This window comes from Macrotis lagotis, chromosome 1 (genome assembly GCF_037893015.1).
Source record: "Macrotis lagotis isolate mMagLag1 chromosome 1, bilby.v1.9.chrom.fasta, whole genome shotgun sequence".
Taxonomy (NCBI): Eukaryota; Metazoa; Chordata; class Mammalia; order Peramelemorphia; family Peramelidae; genus Macrotis; species Macrotis lagotis.
In genome coordinates this window covers 142,599,207-142,620,491 of record NC_133658.1, presented here as the reverse complement: position 1 = coordinate 142,620,491, position 21,285 = coordinate 142,599,207, and the positions used below count along the sequence as shown (strand labels likewise).

The following is a 21,285-nucleotide window of genomic DNA, read 5'->3' as shown; positions in this document are numbered from 1 at the left end:
ATTATTATTATTATTATTACATATTTTACAGATGATGAAACAGTTTTAGTGAGATTAAGTTACTGACCCTGGATCACACAGTCCTGGATCACACAGTTAGAAATTGTCTAAAGGTGGATTTGAACACAAGTATTCCTGATTCCAAGATCAATGTAATGTTACATTTCTTATAATACTTCAATGCCTCAAATTTAGGCCTAATATCAGGAAAACCTCCTAATAGTGAATGATCTTCTGACTGCAATGAACTATATCATATATATATTTATATATATATATATATATATATATGAAAGACCCTCCCCCAAACCCCACCAAATAGAGATCCAAAGTAAATACTGAATGAATGGCCGCTTGCCTGGATAAATTCTAGATAAATCAAGTATGGTTGCTAAAAAAGAAAAATTATCTGCAGGCTCCTTGAACAGAATAAAAGACAGATTTTCTGATCAGGGCTGTACTGATGACAAAATGATAAGCCTTCAAGTACATAGCATAAACCAAGAATAGTTGATGGTTTCAAATGCTTCTTTGAAAGACAATATTTCCTAATCTTTCTTGATCCTGGGTTAGAAAGAAACCATTTTAGTATTTCCTCACTGATCATCTGTGGATGTCTCTTGAGGTAAGGCAGATCAGTAGCTTGGAGCTCTGGCTCTGAAATGAAGAAGACTTGAATTCAAATCTTGCCTTTGACACTTGCTAGTTAATATGACTATTTAACTACTGTCTGCCTTAGTTTCTTCAATTGTGAAATAAAGATCATAATAGCACTCACTTCATATGGTTGTCGTGAGGATCAATCTAAATATCTGTAAAGAATAAAATAGAATGTCTGGCATATAATAGGTAATTTATAAGTAAATTATGTCCATCCCTATTTACTAAATGGATTCTGAGGACCCTTCCATTTCTGAAATTCTTTGATTATATAAATTTTTCTGGAGCACATAGTCAAGATCTTTCCTATAACTTCATCAGTCCCTTGTTGTTATTCAGTCTTTTTAGTCATGTCCTACTCTTCATGATTCCATTTAGGATTTTCTTATCAAAGTTACTAGAGTGATTTGCCATTATCTTCTATAACTCATTCTCCAGATGAATAAACTGAAGCAAACAGGATTAAGTGACTTGCACAAAGTCACAAAGATACAAAGTGGCTGGGACTGGATTTGAGCTGAGGAAGATGAATCTTTCTGATTCCAGTCCTAGTGCTCTATCCTCTGTACCACCTACTTCCCCCATCATTTTCTAACTTGTATTCAACTTACCTATAAATTGTATCACTTCTTCATATTAGGTTTATAAATTCTTCAAGAGAAGGGATAGTACCATTTTTATCTTTGAATCTCCAATGCCTCAGACAATACTTTGTACATGGGCTATATATCATGCATACCTTTTCCACTTTTCCAATCAAATTCTACATTCTTCTTTAAGAACACTATTGTCTAACCATATTGGTTTTCTTATTAAACATTACTCATCTCCTATCTCTTTCTCTCTCTTTTTTTTTAGGTTTTTGCAAGGCAATGGGGTTAAGTGACTTGCCCAAGGCCATACAGCTAGGTAATTATTAAGTGCCTGAGGCCGGATTTGAACTCAGGTAGTCCTGACTCCAGGGCCAGTGCTCTATCCACTGTGCCATTTAGCCACCCCCCTCTCTTTCTCTTTTCTACTGGCTCTCTTCAGTGCTTGAATTCCACTCTCTCCTTACCTCCAGTTCTCAGAATCTCTATACTCTTTCAAATTTCCTGACTCCTGTCCCTAAATTTTCCAGTTACAAGTGTTTTCTCTTTAAAGTTACCTAGTATTTATTTTGAATTCCTCTATATTAGGAATTCTTAACCTGGAATCTAATTGGGAGTCTATGGATAAATTTCCTGGTGTTGATGAATTTGAATGGGAGGAAATATATATCCTTATTCTCATTAACCTTTGTAATCCTCTGTATACTAGTTCTGTTAATGCATTTAAAATTATTTTAGATTCATAATCTTTATCCAGCTACTGGATGGGTCCATAATACAAAACATAGGTTAAGAACCCCTGCTTTTTGTAAATGTATTTTTTTGTTGCCAAGAGAGTAGTACAGCTATGGTTCATTTCCTCATTTTTCATGAGGAAATCATGGAACTCTAGCTCAGGAAAATAAGACAGGTTTAGACTTTATAGGCTACACAAAAGTATCACAGGTTATTACAAAAGTTCTCAAGTTACTAAAAAGTTCACAAATTAGGTTTTTAGGAGAAGCAATTAGATAGTGAGTTTCTTTTCTTTTCTTTTTTTTTTTTTAGTTTTTTTGCAAGGCAATGGGGTTAAGTGACTTGCCCAAGGCCACAGAGCTAGGTAATTATTAAGTGTCTGAAGCCAGATTTGAACTCAGGTACTCCTGACTTCAGGGCCAGTGCTCTATCCACTGCGCCACCTAGCTGCCCCAATAGTGAGTTTCTTAAAGAACAGGTTGATTAGCAGAAGTTGAGGGAAAGAAAGATTAAGGTTCAGGCAGGAAACTACTGATCCCTAATGAGGGATAGTAGTCACAAAGGAATCAAGATTAGGTACTTTAACAAGGTAATAGATGGTAGGGGAGAACAGCAAAGAGGATAGTCAAATTAAAGAGGGTGAATTTCTAAGGAAGATAGTTAAGTTAAAGAAATAAATATAAGTTGGGAAGGGAGATGAGTTTCTAAGGAGACAGTCAAACTAAAGAGATAGTTATAAGCTCAGAAGGGGAGTTTCTAAGGAACTGGAATATATGGATATAACCTAGAGAATGGAAGGGGAGAAGAAACAGGAGAAGTCCAACCCAGAGTCAAGTAAGAGAGAGTAATTGAGGAAATGATGATTCTTTAAGTATCCACCTCTGTCATAGTTAAAGCAAGGGTGGAGTTCAGGGGTAACCTAATATCTGTTTTTTCACTGTGCATGGCATAGGAAGTTTGGGTTCAATACCCACCTAAAGTATTATCCACTGCACCTGCACAGTGTCCATAGTCCACTGAGCATGGTTAGTGTTCATTGACACCACTTATAATCCTGCCCTTAAGGTGTGACCAAGGTCAGACACATAGCTACCCCAAGTCAATACAGTATAGTACAATATAGTACTTTAAAGGTATAGAAAAATTCAGAAGATCTGTTCCCAACTCAAAGAGATCACAATATTTCTCTGTCCCTATGACTCTCTTGCTACAGTTTCTTCTCTCTAGATTGGAAGGTCCTCAGGGTCAGGGGCTGTTTCATTTTTGTTTTTGTTTATATTCACAATGCCCAGCATAGTGACAGGCACATAGGAGCCACTAAATAAGTACTTATTGATTAAGGTTTCTTGATTTGAATTCTGCCATTATACAACTCTAATCATTGAAAGCTTTCTGAGCTGAATCTCTACAACATTGACTCACTGCTCTAAGTTAAAATTCCATTCAAGAAATTAAAATGAACATTTCTTAACATTATTATTAGACTCTATGCAAGTCCTGGGGATGGGAATACAAATCTAAAAACTGAAACACCTCTCTGAGATCTTACAGTTTCCAAACACAAAGATTTCATGTTTATTAAATAGAATCTTTAGCCCTGAAAGGAGGAAGGTTCCTCTTGACCTGACATAGTAATGGAGGGCCACAGAAAGAGAAAAATTCCATCGATAGTTTAGCCCCTTACTCCAGGGAACTTAGAGTTCAGAACTGGACTCTAGTCCAGATATGCAAATGAGAACAAAATTCCCAAATAGAGATTATCAATTGACAATTTATAAGAAATTGCAAAACCCCAAACTGAAAATTTTTGGTAGATTTTATTGCATTCATTCAACTGACCATCCACACTAAATTCCTCCCTTGATATTTCATCATGGCTTGGATTTGACTCTGGGCATTTAAAGCTTCTAGAGAGGAATACAAGGTCTGATGATTTCTACCAAGCTGAAAATACACTGTAATATTTCATAATATTTAGAACTGGGAGAAAAAATAGTCCAGCTCTTTTTTTCTTTTGTAAAGGGGGAAATCTACTAAGAGAGGTAATGATTTTTACAAGATTACCCAGGTAGAATCGGAGTTGACAAGCAAGTGCCAGACACTGCACTAAATGTTGGGAATACAAATAAAAGCAAACCCCCTGGATTCTAATGGGGAAGACAATGCATAAAAGGAAACTGAAAAGAGACAGGGAAAATACACTCTGGCATGAAAATAGTGTAAAGGAAGGTTGGCATACACTCTGGAGAGGGATAAAACATGGCTGACCTGGGCATCCTCATTAAATGGAGTTCTGAAGGAGAGGCTGCAGGGGAAGACAGTATTTCCAATGAGTGAATTCTAGGCTTGGAATGAGACTTCAGAATGAAGAATTGGGGTATAATAGAAAAGGTCCAGAGTGCAGCTTGAAGAGGAATGAGGCTGTAAGTAACTCACCTGAGAGTCAAACCTAGTTCTTCTGATTGTGAATCAAAGGTCATTTTTTCCCCACTTTCTTACTTCCCTAAAGTAGTTATGTTTCTATCAACCAAGGACTGCCTAGTTAAGTGCTGACAGGATCATCTCTACAAGTGGTCACCAGGTCATGAATTTTTGAATTTTTTTGTCTGTATCTCTTCAGGAAGAGAATTTGCTAAGGTGCGGAGCAGTTGAGATGGGCATAACTGGAGGACCAATACTAAGAAAAATCATGTATGCCTCATTAGCTATTTTTGTCTCCCTTCCCTCTACTGCCACCTCATAAGACAGGAAAGGCAACATAATTAAGGGAAAGAGTGTTGAATTTAGAGTCTGAAAATCTAGGTTTGAATCCTGTCTCTACCACTTAATGACCTTGGAAAGGTCATTTAGTTTCTCTGGGTCTCAGTTTACACATCAATAAAATATTATTAACCTTTGAGGTCCATTTACTTCCCGAAATGTGCTAGTACATGGAGATCAACATAGAGTGGACCTAATCTTAAAATCAGAATGTCAGAAATAAATGCATGACAGTCCAATTGGTGAGCTGACAATTTCTTGAGTGACAAGCTGATAACCATTTTGGTTGTACATACGAATAAAGTTTTTTTTGTAGCTATGAAGTTTTTACTCTTTTATAATTCAGTACTTCCCATAGAAATCTGCTACTGTTTCAATCATTATACTATGTATTTCCTCAGAGATCATCTGAAATGAAAACATTATGCCCTCCTTGAACATTCCAAGTACTTTTTACTTTTTTTAAAATGAGTATTCCATATTCTAACATATAAAATAGGGATAAATTGGTTAAGATCTCAGTGAAATTCAAACACAACTATCAATATTTTCTCCCTTGATGGTCAGAGTAAATAGTTTTGTGTTTCTTTTTTAAAAATTCCACTGGGGATTATTGAAATCTCTTTTCTCGTCAATTTGAAGAAAGTTTTACTGTAATATTGCACCTAAAATATATATATATAGCATTTGATTTTAGAATGCTAGAGCTTTCTAGAAGTTGTCAATTACCACTAGTCACTCTACTACACTTCCTTCTGTTTAAAGTAGAAAAATAACATCCAGAATAGGAATCTTGTAATTTGGTTCTGTGTACCACACTTCAGAAAAGACAATGATACTCACAAATTTGTACAGAGGATAACTAGAATGGGAAAGACCCTGAAAATGATTCTATGGAAAGATTTTTTTGAAGAAAGGGGAATGTTTAGAGAGAAGAGGAGACTTAGGCAAGATGGGATCAGTGTCTAGTTGCAATTGCTCATTTATTTAATTTTTAGAATTGAAGATTAGACTTATTTTTACTTGATCCCAGAAGACAAGACTAGTCAATTTTTCGATGATCTCATTGATTTGATTCAGTTGTCACCTGTTAATTTCTGAGCTCCTATTCAATCCTATGCCAAGTTACCAAAAGTCTTCTGGTGGGTACTTTTTCAGTGCCTTTCTTTGTTCCATCATATACTTAGATCTTAACTTATTTAGAAATTATTGAATGTCTATAATTTTCTAGACTTGACTCAATGTATTTATTTTCATAATGTTGACAGGTTAGATTGCTTTTCCTTTTTCTCTTTCATCTGTAAAATATTGAATTCTCTTAACCTCAGTTACATTATTGATCAAAGACTGGGCTGGTTCCTATAAACAGCTAATGCCATTATTATTATTACTGTACCCTATAGCAATTCCTTACTTAATATGAAGACTTCAGTGTAGGGAAGTGCCCCTTGGAGTAGGAGAGTGTTACAATGGAGACTTATTATTTGACAGGTATAATATGTGTATGCCAATGTTCATGAAAGGTTATATCAGGCAGCCACCCAGATAGAATGATTTCAGGGGCACCATGGAGACTTCCTTGACTGAAATATCTCTCCTGCTGGCCTGTCAAAACATCTAAGTGCCAACCATAAGAATTTTATTTTTTCAGTCCTAGAAGGCTTTTCAATCTTCTGGAATTCCCTATTAAAATGCAAATACTCTAAGGAGTTGTAACAACCTAAGCCTTTATCAGATAACACAGAACACAGTTGATGGGGTTTTGATAGCAAGAGAAAGTCCCTAGCAGAGACAGGGTCTGGATACTGATTAAAGGAAGGGATATTTTCAGGGAAGTGGAAGACACAGCTAAGGTGGTTTTTGCCAAGTTTCATTCTGAAAAAACAACATAAGGCCCCAAATTTGGAGCCTAAAGACTTCTATTTGAATCTTGGATATTGCCTTCTGTTTGCTTTATGATACTATAAATCATTTAGCTTCTCAGAACCTCAGTCTCCACATCTGTAAAATGAGCATAATAATTCTTGCTATTTGGAAGCAATCAATCAATCAATAAGCATCTATTAGTGTAGCATGATTCAAATGTTTCAAGCTTGAAGGGAGGCAGAATAGACATCTCTAGTTACTACTCTCCTTACCTTTGTCTAAGGAATATTTTATTTCCTTCCAAGAGGGAAAGCAGGAAGTTGGGGCCAGATTCTTGACCACAGAGAGGAGGTGGGGGTATTTTGCTAGAAATATTATTACATATTATTTTTCATGGGTATATGACTTTCAAGTTTAATCTGACTTGTGATTATTATTCATTTTGGGGGGTAAGATTTATATCCTAGGCTTAAACTTCCTTTCCCCTAAATAACAAAGCGACAATGAATAAGCATATGGAATAGCAAAGAAAACCATTTGTCCAAACAGCAAAATAGAAATCAGAGAAAATATACACATGAGAATAATATACCAGATGATACAGTATAAAGGAGCTTTCCCTCTGGTAACAGCTCAACCAAGAGGGATTGTTTTGGATCTCACCCAAGTAGAAATTCTCTAGTGAAGTAAGCTGGGGACAAGAACATGATAGAAACTGTTAATTCCTCTCATTTCTTTCTAGAGTCTTTCCACTTAGAATCTTGAAGCGAGGTTGACTCCATTCATCTTCTTTCTTGATGCTGAAAGCAAGAAGTTACTGAGTAACTATAGAGCCCAAAGAGATGCTTGAACTCTGTGAGTTCAAGTTTCAAAGAAAATCAAAGAGACTGCGCTTGTCAAGTACACCCGATGTCCTATGCAGGCTCAGGGCACTGTTTTGTACTTCTAAGAAAAGAATCCCATGCTAATAGACTTTGAGATCAGGTTTAATTAAAAATTTGCTTTGTGTCAAAAACTGTGTTTGGCATAGTGGATATAAAGACAAATAGGGAATACCCTCTAATCTTGAGGAAACAATCTTCTATTGGAAGAGGCAACATATGTGTATATAGATATAAGCATGCTACCCACACTAGCAAAGCAAAGTCTATTTTTTGTGGCAGAAGTCACTGGTAGTTAGACAAAAAGGCAAGATTTCAGTAGAGAAAGTGGTACTTGAGCTAAGAAATTAGAGATTTTAAAGGGTAGAGGTGATGAAGGATATGTTGTACTATGTTTGAAAAAAACCCCAAGAGGTTTAGTTTTGCTTCCTTATATAGGAACTTAAAATAAGATTTAAAACTAGATTCTGATGATCTTTGAATGCTAAATAAAGGAGTTTTTTAATGATCTTAAAGGTAATAGTGAGCCACTGAAGTTGATTGAATAGAGGAAAGACTTGGTCAAAATTATGCTTTAAACAAAATGACTTTGAAATGCACAGGGGAGAGATTGGAATGGGCAGACATGAGACAGGGAGAGCATTAGGAAACTATCATGTTAGTGAGAGGTGATTAGGGTTTGAATTAGAGTGGTGATTGTGTGAAAAGAAAGAGATGGGTGTGAGAGATCTCATTAGTTTTGCCAACTGATTTCCCTTACAGGATGAGGATGGTTCCAATATTGCAATTTAGAAGGATGAGGTCCATGAAAGAAATAGGAAGGTATAGAGGAGGAGAGAATTTAAAGAAGGGAAGCTTTTTCTCTTGTGGGAAAAGAGCTTTATAAAACTGAAAGCAATGTGTAAATGTGATCTATTATTTTTCCCTAGGTCCTGCTGAAATGACATGTTCATATGTGATACAAAGAGAAAGAAAATATTCAGAGTGGTTTGCAGGCAATTTTTGCATTTAAGGTAATAGGCTATGGAAATGGAAAGGAACTTGGAAATAATCAAGTATACTATTCCTCTAACCCACAACTCCATTTATCTATTAAAAAGCCCAGAGAGGGAAAATAACTTACTCTATGATAAAGCTCATATAACAGAAGTACAGTTTCAATCAGTTTATATACTGTCTCAACAATGTCAAAAATGAAATTGTATTTCATTTTTGTGTACCTTACATTTAGCATTCTGCTTTGAATAGTAGGTACTTAATTATTTTTTGATATGTACAATGAAGGAAAACATGTTACACATTGAACATTGCAGGGAAAACCTGGGTTCCAATATCTTCTCTGTGTCTCAATTTCCCCATCTATAAAGTGTCAATAATAAAATTAACAAAACTAATCTCCCAATGTAGCTGTTAGGAAAATGCTGTGCAATGACTAAATTATCCTATAAATGTGAATTCTTGTTTCCTGGTGGAGATCTGTGATTTTATCTATATGTGGAATTCTTGCTCTGATCTCCTTGCCCCAATGCAGATCCACAACTCTTGTGTAATTTGAAAGGTTAAGTGATTAGCAGTTTGTGTCAGAGGCAAGATTTCGACATAGTGGTTGGACTCTAGGGTTGACCCTAGCTTTTTGCAGCAAGTAACCACTTTGGTTATTGAGCCTTAGTTTTCCCCTTGGTAAAGTGAGGGTGTTGAATTTGATAATCTCTAAGCTCCCATCCCAATTCTGTAATACAAAAGGAGGGAAGAACTATAACTTTCTCTGTGGTGTAGATCATCTCTTCATTTGTCAGGTCAAACGACTCACATTTAAATAGCAGTTTAACTATATAACTTTCTTCTCCTGCTTCAGGGTTTGCTGGTTGGGTTGGCAGCAACTTCTGATGATGCAGTGATTTTTGCTTTTTTCCTATTTTGTTTTTTTTTTTTAATTTTAAAAAGTTGTTAAAAGAGCAATTTTAGAAAACATATGTGCTTGTGTTTAATTGACTATTGAATACCCACTGGTCAGTGCTTGGAGGCAGAGAAGTGGAATGAGAACCTAGAGCAACCCAAACTTCCTCTACAGCTCATTGACTACACGAGGGAGACAATGCCCAGAAAATAATGAATGTCTTTGTTTTCCAAGTCATTCATTAAGGCACTGTGGGCTAGGATACTAATAGAATTTTCAGAATTCAGATTGGAAAAGGGGAGGTGACTTTTTTTCCTGACTGTAGAGCAATATCAGAAGGACAATAGAATTTGTACCCAAATTTGTTTACAGTGCAACTTGGCTGACTGTATTATTTGGGGAATGAATGATGAAAGGGGTGGCAATTTTCAGTTTCTGCAAGAGGTTAAACAGACAGAAAATGTTTCCTTTTTTGCTCATTTTTTCAAAGATTTTTCCTGAAACAAAGCTTTATTTTTTACCTTTAGAAAATGAAGGCTGTATCTCAAAGAAAGGGGACATCTATACAATGCAAATGAAGATTTGAAAATAGAAATATTAACAACCTAAGAAATCTACCATAAAATTTTGTTAAGGATTGGTGGGGCAGGGTGACACTTACCTTAAAAAGGTTTCCCGAGGTATTATGGACTACTCTTTTGTCAAAAATGACTCATTGACCTGACATGACTTTAAGATCTCTGTTAAGAGAGAATGGAACTTATATGAAACCGAATAAGTAATTTGTCCTTTAGAGTTTTAATTATAATAAATGTCTTTGAGCTTCTGGGAAAAGGGGAGACTTTTAAATCCAAGGTGATTAGTTGTTCTAATCACCAAAAATCTCAAATATACTTCTCTAATACTTCAAAATATTTGTGACATGGGTACTCATGAACACGGGTATTCCCTTCATCAATGCAGGTTGTCATCCATCCAGGACTGCCAGCCTGTCACTCATATCGATTTCCTATATGTCCCTCCATTAATGGGGAATAGGGGTCTATCTAAAGTGCTGAAGGTTGCCTTCTCATTCTCTTAGCAATGTGTGGAGGACATGAACCATCAATCTCTTGTTATGTGAATGACCTATTTTTCTCCCAGGAATATGTTTCTCGATAACATCATTTATGCAGCTTCTAGATTAATATCATTTATGCAACTTCTAGATAAATCTTCATTTGTAATGCATTTCACAGTGTTCCCACCCACCAAGTATCTCTCCTTTGTTCTTTGTGGGAGTCTTAACTTTAATTCTTTGGAGACTGGTGTTTTTTAACTTGCAACCTTCTCGAGTCTCTAGAAGAATTTTAAAACTATTATTCTTCTGGAAATAATTATATTTCTAATATTAGGATAAGGAAATGAACTGGATCTGTTATTTCACTTGTATTGGAAACTTCCAGTGTAATTTAATGACAGATTAATAATACCATTGTTATTGACTCTTTCTTTTCAGATATAAATCATTTAATTTTATATGTTGGTGCTGAATGGCCATTTTGGACATCAAAAAATACCCAACAGTCTTTTCACTTACTGAGATAGATTAGATTAAATTGGTCTCTGGGTCTGAATTCAATGATTTTTTTTATATTAGAAAGACTTGTCAAGTCTTGCAATCTCTTGGGAGAGTCTTTAAGGGAAGGAATAAGTATTTATTAAGCTCCTACCATGTGACAGACATATGAGAAACAATTTATAAATTTTACCTCATTGCAAATAGTTTTGCAACAACTCTATGAGATATTTACAATTATTGTGCCCATTTTATAGTTGAAGAAACTGAAGCAGGCAGAGATTAAGTGACTTGTCCAGGGTCACACAACTAGGAAGATTTGACCAGATTTGAAGTTAGGTCTTCCCGTCTCCAGGTTTAGTTCTCTATCCACTGTACCACTTAACTGCCTACTTTGAGATTTCAAGGTCAATACCAAGACATGGAGAGTCACTGAAAGAGGTCTAAGTTTAGGAATAATGGTATCAATTATAACAACAGTTGACATTCTCTTAGCATGTTTTTGTCTTACTAAAGTTCTATTCTCATACCAACCTCATAATTTAGGTCAGGTACATATTTAATGTAACTGAGAAAACTGAGATTTTGACAAGTAAAGCAACTTGCCCACCATGATCATGCAAGATAAGAAGTTCTGAAGGCAGATCTCATGAGAAGTAAGAGATAAAGGTCCCATGGAGGAGAGTACATTCACTGATGTGGCTAGTCATCTCCTGATGCCTTATGTAGCTTCTCAGGTGCACTGTACAGTACTTCGCATTTATGTTCTGTAGCATTGCAATAAAATGCCTAATATTTATGGTTACGCCCTCTTTCTGGCTTCAGAAGCAGGAGCAATATAATGGAAACTAACTATGCCAACAAACCATTAGATTTGTTGCTATTCTTTAAAGTATCCATTTTAAACATACTATTTATGCCTTTTGCCATGCCCAGCTGTCACTGGATATACAGAAGCCCTTACCTAGTCTGCAGTCAGTACAGAGAGGCCTTTGATTCTTAGCAGGTGCCATTTATTATTATAAAATTGTTGCAGAAATTCATAGGGAAGGGAACCCACAAGTACTCTGGGAATATACTGATTTTGAGTATGAAAGAAGGGTCCAAGCTGTGGTGACTGTGATTTCTTATAGTACCTACATTTGATCTGTAATCATTTTGAAGTATGTATATTCCAAAGGGAAAGGGGAATGCAAGCAAAGTTTTTCCTCATGGAATAACATTTCTTAGCAATCTCATCCACAGTTATTTTGGGAGGCTTGTGATATGACAGGAAAACAGAATTTGGAATCTTAAGACTCTGAGACATTACCCACAACTCAATAATACCATATCACACCCATCTGAAAGATTCAAAGCACCATATCAAGTATATATGTTCTTCTTCTCAGGTATTTTTTTTGAATTTCTGTATATTTGAATGCCTTTAGATATATATCAGTTCATTTTTACTTTTATAAACAAGAGTTGATATCCACTCTTATTTTGGGATAAACTAGAGTTAACAATTCACCATTATCTTGGATGATTTGTGATACAATGGAAAGAGGAGACTGATAGTCAAAAGACCTGAGATCAAATTAAAAAGGTATTCTTAATGTTAAATTCATGTGCTTTTTTTGAGTTTTTTTAATATGTTGGTATCTATGGCATGATAATTAATTTCATTTATAATCTATATATTTTATGTTATGTATTTAAGAACATTATTCTGAAAATGGGTCTGTAGATTTCACTAGACTAACTGTCAAAGGGACCAATGACACTACACAGATTGGAAATCCCTGAATTAGAAGTTTGGGCTGAAGTTTGGTGAAATTTAATAGGGCTAGCTTATCCTTGGGCCAGCTTTACATGAACAAATAGGGAAGTTTGCCTAGATAGAATTTTACTTTTTTTCTTAGACTGAGGATCAATATGACTGAACAAGTTGTGATGTATCATTTTGATGGAATAATACTGTGCTATAAAAAATGAAGCTCAATGATATTTGAAAGGCATGGAAGATCTTACAAGAAATGTTGAAGTGTGAAGTGAGCATAATCAACATAGGATTGTATACAGTAATAGTAATATTGTTCTAAGGATGACTTTGAACATCTAAGTCACCTTGACCATTATCAATACACGGATTAACAATAATGGGCATATAAAGAAAGATGCTCTCCATATCCAGAGAAAGAACTGATATGAGGAATAATTTTATATGGATATGTATGTGTATTTATTTATTTATTTATATCCTTATATTATTTGTGTTTAATGCTATCCATCTCTAGGATGGGGAAATGTAAGGGAAAAAAATAAGGAAAAAAAGATTTAAATAATAGCTATTATATATTTAAAGGGAATGGCAACAATAGATTTGCCGTTTCATGTGCAAGCATCCTTTTTATTTTACAGTGTTATGGAAATTCTTGTCTTATTCCATAAATTAAAATTAAATAATTTTGACACCTTATAAAAGTAAAAAGAAATAACAATATAATATGGGTAATTTAGTCTGCCTAAAATGAGAGAGCTGTAGTGTCTAGGGCTAGGAAAGCATAACCTCCTTGCTCTAAATATTAGCTAGATGTTATGTTCAGTTCTAAGTACTACCTTTTAGGTAGGCCACTGATAAGCTGGGGAGTATCCAAAGGAGGGAAAGAGGGATTGTGAAGGGCCTGAGTTCATGTGGTAGGATTGTTGGAGGAAGAACCTAGAGGTGCTGACCCTGAAAAGAAGACTTAGAAGTGTTAACTGTCTTGAAACAGTTGATGGGCTGTCAGTGGAAAATGTATTAGACTTGTTCTACTTGAGTCCAAAAGAGAAAACCAAGAATAATGGGTAGAAATTATGAAGAGAACATACTTAGGTTGGATATGAGGAAAAATTTTTCCTAATGCTTCAAGCAAAATGGATAGACTTAGAAGTGAAGAGGATTCTCCTCATTGGACATCTCTCCACAAAGGTTTGAAATGTACAAGGAAAGTCTGAACAAGCACACCTTTATCAGGTATGCTGGATGATCTTTGAGAGACTTTCTGTGAGATTCTATCAGGTTGAGTGAATTAAATAGGATGTGATATTCTTGAGAATAGATAACATTTTTCATTTTGTCTATGAATTCCCACAGTACCTTGCACCTACCATGCAACTAATAAATGCTTAAACTAAAGTGAATCTCTAAGACTTGATCACTATGTGACCCTGGACAACAAATTTCTCCCCCTCTAAACTTCAGGTACTTCATCTGTAAGATGTGAAAAATGTGCCTTTATTGTAAATCACTAAAGCATGATATATAGGACAGAAGTCGTAATGAAGAGTCAGAAAGCCCTGGACTTAAATTCAAGGAGTATCATAATCAGCTTATATAGGATGTCCCAAAAGTCTTAGTGCAGTTCAAACTATTCCAGCTTAGAACCTCACTAAGATAACAGTATCACACTTATGAGCCTTAGTTCCTCATTTGCAAAATAGATTAATTATAACTTTAGTACTTAGTCTTCCTGCTTGTTGTGGCATCAAAATAGGTTTTGCAAAGCTTAAAATACCACATAAATATTAGATGAATTATTATTGTTATAATTGTTTTTGTTACATCAATAATTACATCAATCCTTTAAATTGCAAATCTCATCAATTTGGATACTATTTCTTATCATGAAGAATACAACCCAACCTCAGCTTCTTATTCTGTATAATTCTTGCCTGGGTCTTTCCATGTATCTTCCACTGTGGATCTAGACAAACTATTAGAGGCCTTTCCACAGATATTTGGTTTTGATTTTGGGTTTTAGGTATGGATTCATTTTTTACTATTTCATGGACTTCCAATCTCTTATGACTCATCCTTTACTGTATTTCTGCTCAGTTTTTTTTATCATTGATGTCCTTGTTGTCTTTTATGTGACTTCTCACATGTAAGTCATCATTGCAAATAATTTATAATTTACCTCTATCATATTTTTTATTGCCTTTTAGGTCACCTGTAACTTTAATTCTTCTGAAATTGTGTTCTATGATTGAAGCAATATAGTGTCATAGGGAAAATCTTGTTAAAAATTTTGCGTTTCATAGCAGGGAACTATTTGATATTATTGAAAATGCCATGTTATTCCTTATGTAAAATTGGGCCCAGTATCTGCCTCCTGTTTTACTCTAATCTAGATTTTTAGCCATTGGAAGTATCTAATCAATACATATGTAATCACAGATGACCTTAAAGGGCTTCCCATCCAACTTCCTATCACAATCTGGGTAATGATTCTCCTTCTACTTCCTTGCCACTCCCCCACCCACCCCATTGAATGAATAGGTCAATATCTTTTGAATGATCATGAATCTATTAGAAAAAGTCCTGTGGCATTTCAGGATTTGATGCAACCAAAACAATATTATCATCAAACAGAATCATCCAAAGGATTTATTTTTAGCAATAATTATTACCATAAATTCAGGTCTATAGGTATTGGAGGTAATGTGAACTTGAACTCCAGAGATAAGCTGAGAGATTTTTCAATAGTATGAAAGGAAGGAAAGAAACAAACAAACACTTCAGTTATCAGAGTGGACTACCCAGTTTGACATTTGAACACAGGTTGAAATGGACAGCAAATCATTTCTCTATCAGAAAATTTAAAAAATAATTATGGTAATTCTTCAAACATTGTAAACTGACCACAAATAGATGCTTCTGGCATTCAGGAATGTGAAGTCACCATGAAAAACAGTAGCAGGAAGTTAATGCATCTCATATCTTGGACTATGGTAAAACTATATAAAGGGGTTCAAACAGTTCAAACAGACATTTAAGAATTGGTTCAGTTTAAGGCACAGTGGAAACACTCTGGACTTGGAGTCAAGAAATATGGGTTCAGGTTTCTACTCTACCATCAATGGGACCCTGGATAAGTCACCGACCCCTCTGGACATCATTAAATTTCTTACTTTATCAAATGAGGTTAATGATTCATCTATAAATCAATCAATCAGCAAGCATTTATTGAACATATACTATCTGCCTGGCATTTTGCTAATCTTTGGATATATACCAAGAAAAAACAAATAGAGTCTCTGTCCTCAAGAAGCTTACATTCTTTTGTGGGGAAAGGATGAGCTTTTTTTTGCTTTAATATTGCAACAGACTGATATATTTAGTTTGATTAACACTTCCAACAGAGCAAATAGAAAGAGAAGCTTACATTATAAAGAAAGAAAGGGTATGGAGATAAATTGGTCCATACAAGATAACTACAGAGTTAAAGGGAAGTAATCTTAAAGGAAAAGACACTTGTACCTGGGAAGATCTGGAAAGACTTTTTCAGGAGTTACTGGTTGACAATCTACAACTTCTCTGGTAGAGAAAGCATTTCATCAGTTGTCAAGTACCCTATAAGTGTGAATTATTATTATTATTATTATTATTATTATTATTATTATTATTATTATGTAATATTGGTATACTTATTTTAATAGAATAATAACAAATTTTAATATAATAATAATATAATAGTAACATTCCACACTTTATAATATTTGGAAAGGGAAAGGCTTTGGTGGAAGGATGACAGATTGGGAGACTTCCTATTGCCCTTCAAATATATTGCGGGGGAAATTGCTGAATTTGCCAGTCCTACTGGGGCGTGCTAACTAAACAGTTGTCTCCTCTGAGCTGTAAACGGAAGATAGGTGGAAGATAGGTGTCTGAGACCAGGATAACCTAATTGCTGACTTTGTTTTCACAGGTCTGAGACGCAGTTACACGTGTAGCATCTGTCATGTCACTCTCAACTCAATAGAACAGTATCACGCCCACCTGAAAGGCTCAAAACATCAGACCAAGTATGTACTTTCCCCCTCTCCCATTTCTTTGTGAATTTCTATTTATCTAAATGCCTATAAAGACATAAATACAGTTAATATCTCATTTGGCTGCCATTCCTATAAAAAGGGAAGTATACATCTTAAAATACAAATGTTTATCTCTATTAAAATGTGTGTCCTTCTGTAGAAAGAATGGAAGGAGAAGGTGGGCAGTAGTTTAGGGGAGGAGGAAAGGAAGAGTCTTTGTTGTTAAATGCAGCCAATGACACCACTTTTGCAAAGTTCATGTATTAAAATAAGAAGTCCATGTTTCAGGACATGTGACTTTTCTGTACTTAGGTGTTACTATTTTAGACTTCTGTTATTCTTCAAAATAAAATCCTGAATATCTCACTCAAATGTTCATCATAAAATGGAGGGAGATTGACATTTTTAATAGGCTAAACATTTCCTTTGGGGTGGACTTTGAAATCAGGCTAAGTATCTGACTGTGTATCTCACCCAAGGACTAGGCTGTCTGAGGGTAAAGTCTTTCACAGTATGTTGGACAGTAGGTGATACTTTTCTTTACCCCCAGCTATTTCTAACTAGAGGTGCAAAGGAGTCCATGTTGTTAAAGAGAGCACCTATACCAGTGAAATGAGAGATCCTTTAACAGTTGGAGTGATATTCATTTAAGAAAGTGATTCAACTATTATACAGGACTGAATAGATTAAACTTCCACAAGAATCAGACAGCACCGTATTCCTTTAAATGGTCTTGATAACAATTGCAAACATTCAAATCCAGTTCTTAACAAATACTTCATGAGTGTGGGTGACAGTCTGTTAGGAACTTTGTAGGGAGAAGGATGCACAGATGAATATGAGACTTTAAGCTCCTTTAAAAATTTAGTAGGAGAGGAATGCAGAGGAGATCTAATCTAAGGAATAAATAAATTTCCTAACAGTTCTGCAGTGTAAAGTTAAGGTGCCTTGAACAAAGGGATGATGAGCTCTCAGGGAAAATATGATGGGTGTTAAAGAGAACATGGCATTCATACTGACATAGAAGAGAAGACAACTTAAGAAAACATGTTATTTTTTCAGAATTAGGTGGAGGGACAAAGCATAACTAGACAAGCATTCAGCTGAAAAAAAGATCTTGGGGTCTTAATGGACTGGTAGTTCAATATATGATACTACTGTGACATGGCAGTTAAGTAAATCTAATGTGAGCTTAAACTGTATGAAAATAAGTTTAATGTCTGAAAAGGGGAAGGTGACAGTCTTGCTGTATTCTCTTTTGGGTATTCAGATTCTTGGAAAGGTCATTGAAAAGATATAGCCCATCCAAGGGGAGGCAGATAGCAAGGAATCCATATAGCATGCTCTTTGAAGCTCTAATGAAATGTCTGGGGCTGTTTTGCCTAGAGAAAACAAAAATTGAAGGAGACAGTTATCAGTCAGAAGTATTTGAAAGGCTTTTAAGAGGAAAACACAAGGACAGTTTAATTACAGAAAGCCTCATTAGGAGCACTAGATAGAAAAATCAAAGAATTAGATTTTAGATTGATTCAAGGAAAAACTTTCTAAAAATTTTGTACCAAAATTGCATAATTTGAGAATTGGTAAGCTCCTTCATCCTAGAGGCCTTTAATGGAAATTTGAATGAAAATTGTCTGCAATTGTTACATTAAGGAAATACATTTCAGGTATAAGATTGAATATGTGAATTCTGAAGTGCGTTCCATATCTTGAAGCAATTACTTTTTTCTCTCTCCCACGAACATTTGGTGAATGAATTTGCCTGGGTTTGCCCTGGATCTTATTCTCTCTACACTCTCAATAAACTCATCAGTTCCATGAAACAATTGACTGTGAAATCCATATAAGTGTTCCTTATTTCTTTCCAGTTTTCCAGTCCTACATTTCCATCTTCCTGCTGGACATCTCATTCAAATTGGTGTTTCTTTGGAACACCAAAGTCAACATGTGTAAAGGAAAAATTATTATCTTTCACCTAAAACCATCCTTCTTTCCTAATGACTTTATTTCTCTCAAGGATACCACTATTAGGTTTCCAAACTAAGAACCATCAACTCTTTTCACTCAACCCCCATATTCAAACAGGGTTGTCAAGTACTCTTGCTTCTGCCTAAACAGCTCACCAATTCATCCCATCCATCTATGCATTCTCGTTCGCACTATAGCCACCCTGATCCAAGCCTTTATTACCTCTGATCCAGATTGTACCAATAGCCTACTAATCCATATCTCTGCATCTTATCTGTTGCCTCTCCAAAAAGCTCTCCACAACTACAAAAGTGATATTACTAAAGTACAGACCTGACTTTTGTTTTTGAAATTTAAAACTCATTACAATCTGGCTTAAATTTGTCTTTATATACTAATAATACTCTATTCCTTTAGATATACTGCACTTTGGTCAAATGAACTTCCATGATTCCCAACCTTTTGTTTTCTATTTCTTCAGCTTTGCACATGTCATATTCTATAACTAGAATTTTTCTATATATTAAAATGTGAGCTTCCCAAGGGAAGGAATCAAATTTTTGTCTTGCTTTGCATCTCCAGCACTTAGCACAGTGCCTGGTATTTAACATAGTAACAGCTTACTAAATAATTATTGGCTTATTCAGTCATTCACTTCTGCTTTTAGAATCCTTGTCTTCTTTAAGCTATTCCCTTCCTTTTTAGTTCTATCCTCTTCACTCAATCACTTTGTATTTATTTTATAGAAAGTGTGCATTTACTCATTTGTAAAAATATTGTAGGCCCATCTAAAAAAAATTTTCTTATGGTTAAGAACTTTATTCATTTATCAAAACGATATTAATGATATCCTTTTTCATTCTTAAACTGTGATTTCATGAGTCATAGACATTAAAATTTGGAAGGGACCTCATTGTCTATCTAGTATTAGCCATTTGTTGTTGGGTCATTTCAGTCACGTCCAACTTTGGGTGATGCCATTTTAGAATTTCTTTGTCAGGTTACTAAGTGCTTTGCCATTTTCTCCTCCAGCTCATTTTACAAAGGAGGAAACTGAGGCAAATGGAGTTAATTTACTGGCCCAGGGTCACAATTGGTAAATATCTGAGGCTAGATTTGAACTGTGTCACCAGCTGCCCAGTGTAAATCAAACCTCAAAAACAAAAAAAGTCCCTTCATCCCATTGTTACTTAAAGGGCTCCAGCAAGGGAGAGGGTACTTTTTAAAGCAGCCCATTTTTGTTTTTGATAGCTCTAATTATTAAATCAAAAGTAATGGTGACAATGATAGTGATGATAATAGTTAGCATATATATGGCACCTACTATATCCTATACATTAAGTACTTTAAAATATCACCTCATTTGTTTCTCATAACCTTGGAAGGAGGGTGCTATTATTAATTACCATTTTAACAGAGAAACTGAGGCAAAAAGAGCTTAAGTGACTTGGTTGGAGCCACATAGTAACTGAAACTAGATTTGAACTCAGCTCTTTCTGCCAGTGGGTCCCAAAGTCTAGGCATTGTACCACTTAGTTGCCTCTTAGAGCTTACCTTTAGATCAAATATAGACTTTTTTTTTCTTTTTTGTGTGAGGCACTAGGAGTTAAATGATTTGCCCAGGTCACACAACTAGTGTCAAGTGTCTGAGACTTGGTTTGAACCTAAGACTTCCTGACTCCAGGGCCAGTTCTCTCTCTATTGTTCCATTTCACTGCCCCAGGTTAAGCTTCTTCTTGATCTGATCAATTGAGAAAGTTTTTGTAAAATGCTTAACATAGTTTCCTGGCCCACATTGGATTCCTGCTTGTATCCTCCCTCTTCTTATTTTCTAGCTTCTGCCCATTGCTGTCACATTACCATAGCAAGGCTAATCTCTTTTTCTGGTGACAGAAATGAAAGTATCTGAGGTCAACCCTATTCCTGCTCCTTCCCTTCCCACCAATATCTTTTATTCCCTGATCTAAATATCCCTATTTCTTTCACCTTTTTCTCATGTGGTATGAGCATGCCTCTCACCTGGTTACCCTTCTCTGATGCTCTCCTGTAAATCAAAGTTCTTCCTGAAATTTGGTTCTCAGAACTGAATATAAAACTCTAGATGTGGTCCCTTCCCCCACTCAACTTCTGTGAATTACTAGAAAGGTGGGAAGCCTAGTGAGTCATAAAGGAAGGAGCAGGCAGATTTGGTTACCCCTCACATCATAACAAAGAGAGAAGATTTTACTTCTACTCTGGAGTTCAGGACCTTGTGTGAGTGTGCCAGATTCATTCCCAGCCTTCACCACCTTGGCCCTCAGTAGCCTCCTCTACAAAATGAGAGACATAGACCAGATGACCTTTGAAGATCCTTTTATCTCTGTCATTGATGACTTTTTTTTAACAAAGGAGACTTACTTCCCAGGGTCACACATGCACACATGCACACATACATATACATACTCACATGCACTCATACACACACCTGTTCAGTGGTACAGTTGGGATTAGACTTCAAGTCTCCTGCCTTCTGGCCAGGTTCTTTTTCTCTAG

General features: G+C 35.5%; 1 protein-coding gene and 1 long non-coding RNA gene across 5 annotated transcripts in view; one reads left to right on the top strand and one right to left on the bottom strand.

Annotated features, from left to right (window-relative positions):
* Nucleotides 1–21,285, bottom strand: part of LOC141504179 (uncharacterized) — a 452,895-nt gene that overhangs the window by 114,758 nt on the left and 316,852 nt on the right. The gene's annotated exons all lie outside the window — the stretch shown is intronic.
* The window catches only part of ZMAT4 (zinc finger matrin-type 4), a 218,418-nt gene that overhangs the window by 130,833 nt on the left and 66,300 nt on the right, over nt 1–21,285 (top strand). The window contains exon 4 of one of the 2 annotated variants that reach the window (XM_074208992.1): nt 16,680–16,776. In XM_074208992.1, the coding sequence (XP_074065093.1) occupies nt 16,680–16,776 (97 nt within the window). Of the gene's footprint in view, nt 1–16,679; nt 16,901–21,285 lie in introns of those variants that run through there. The other variant, XM_074208991.1, reaches the window with a different exon arrangement.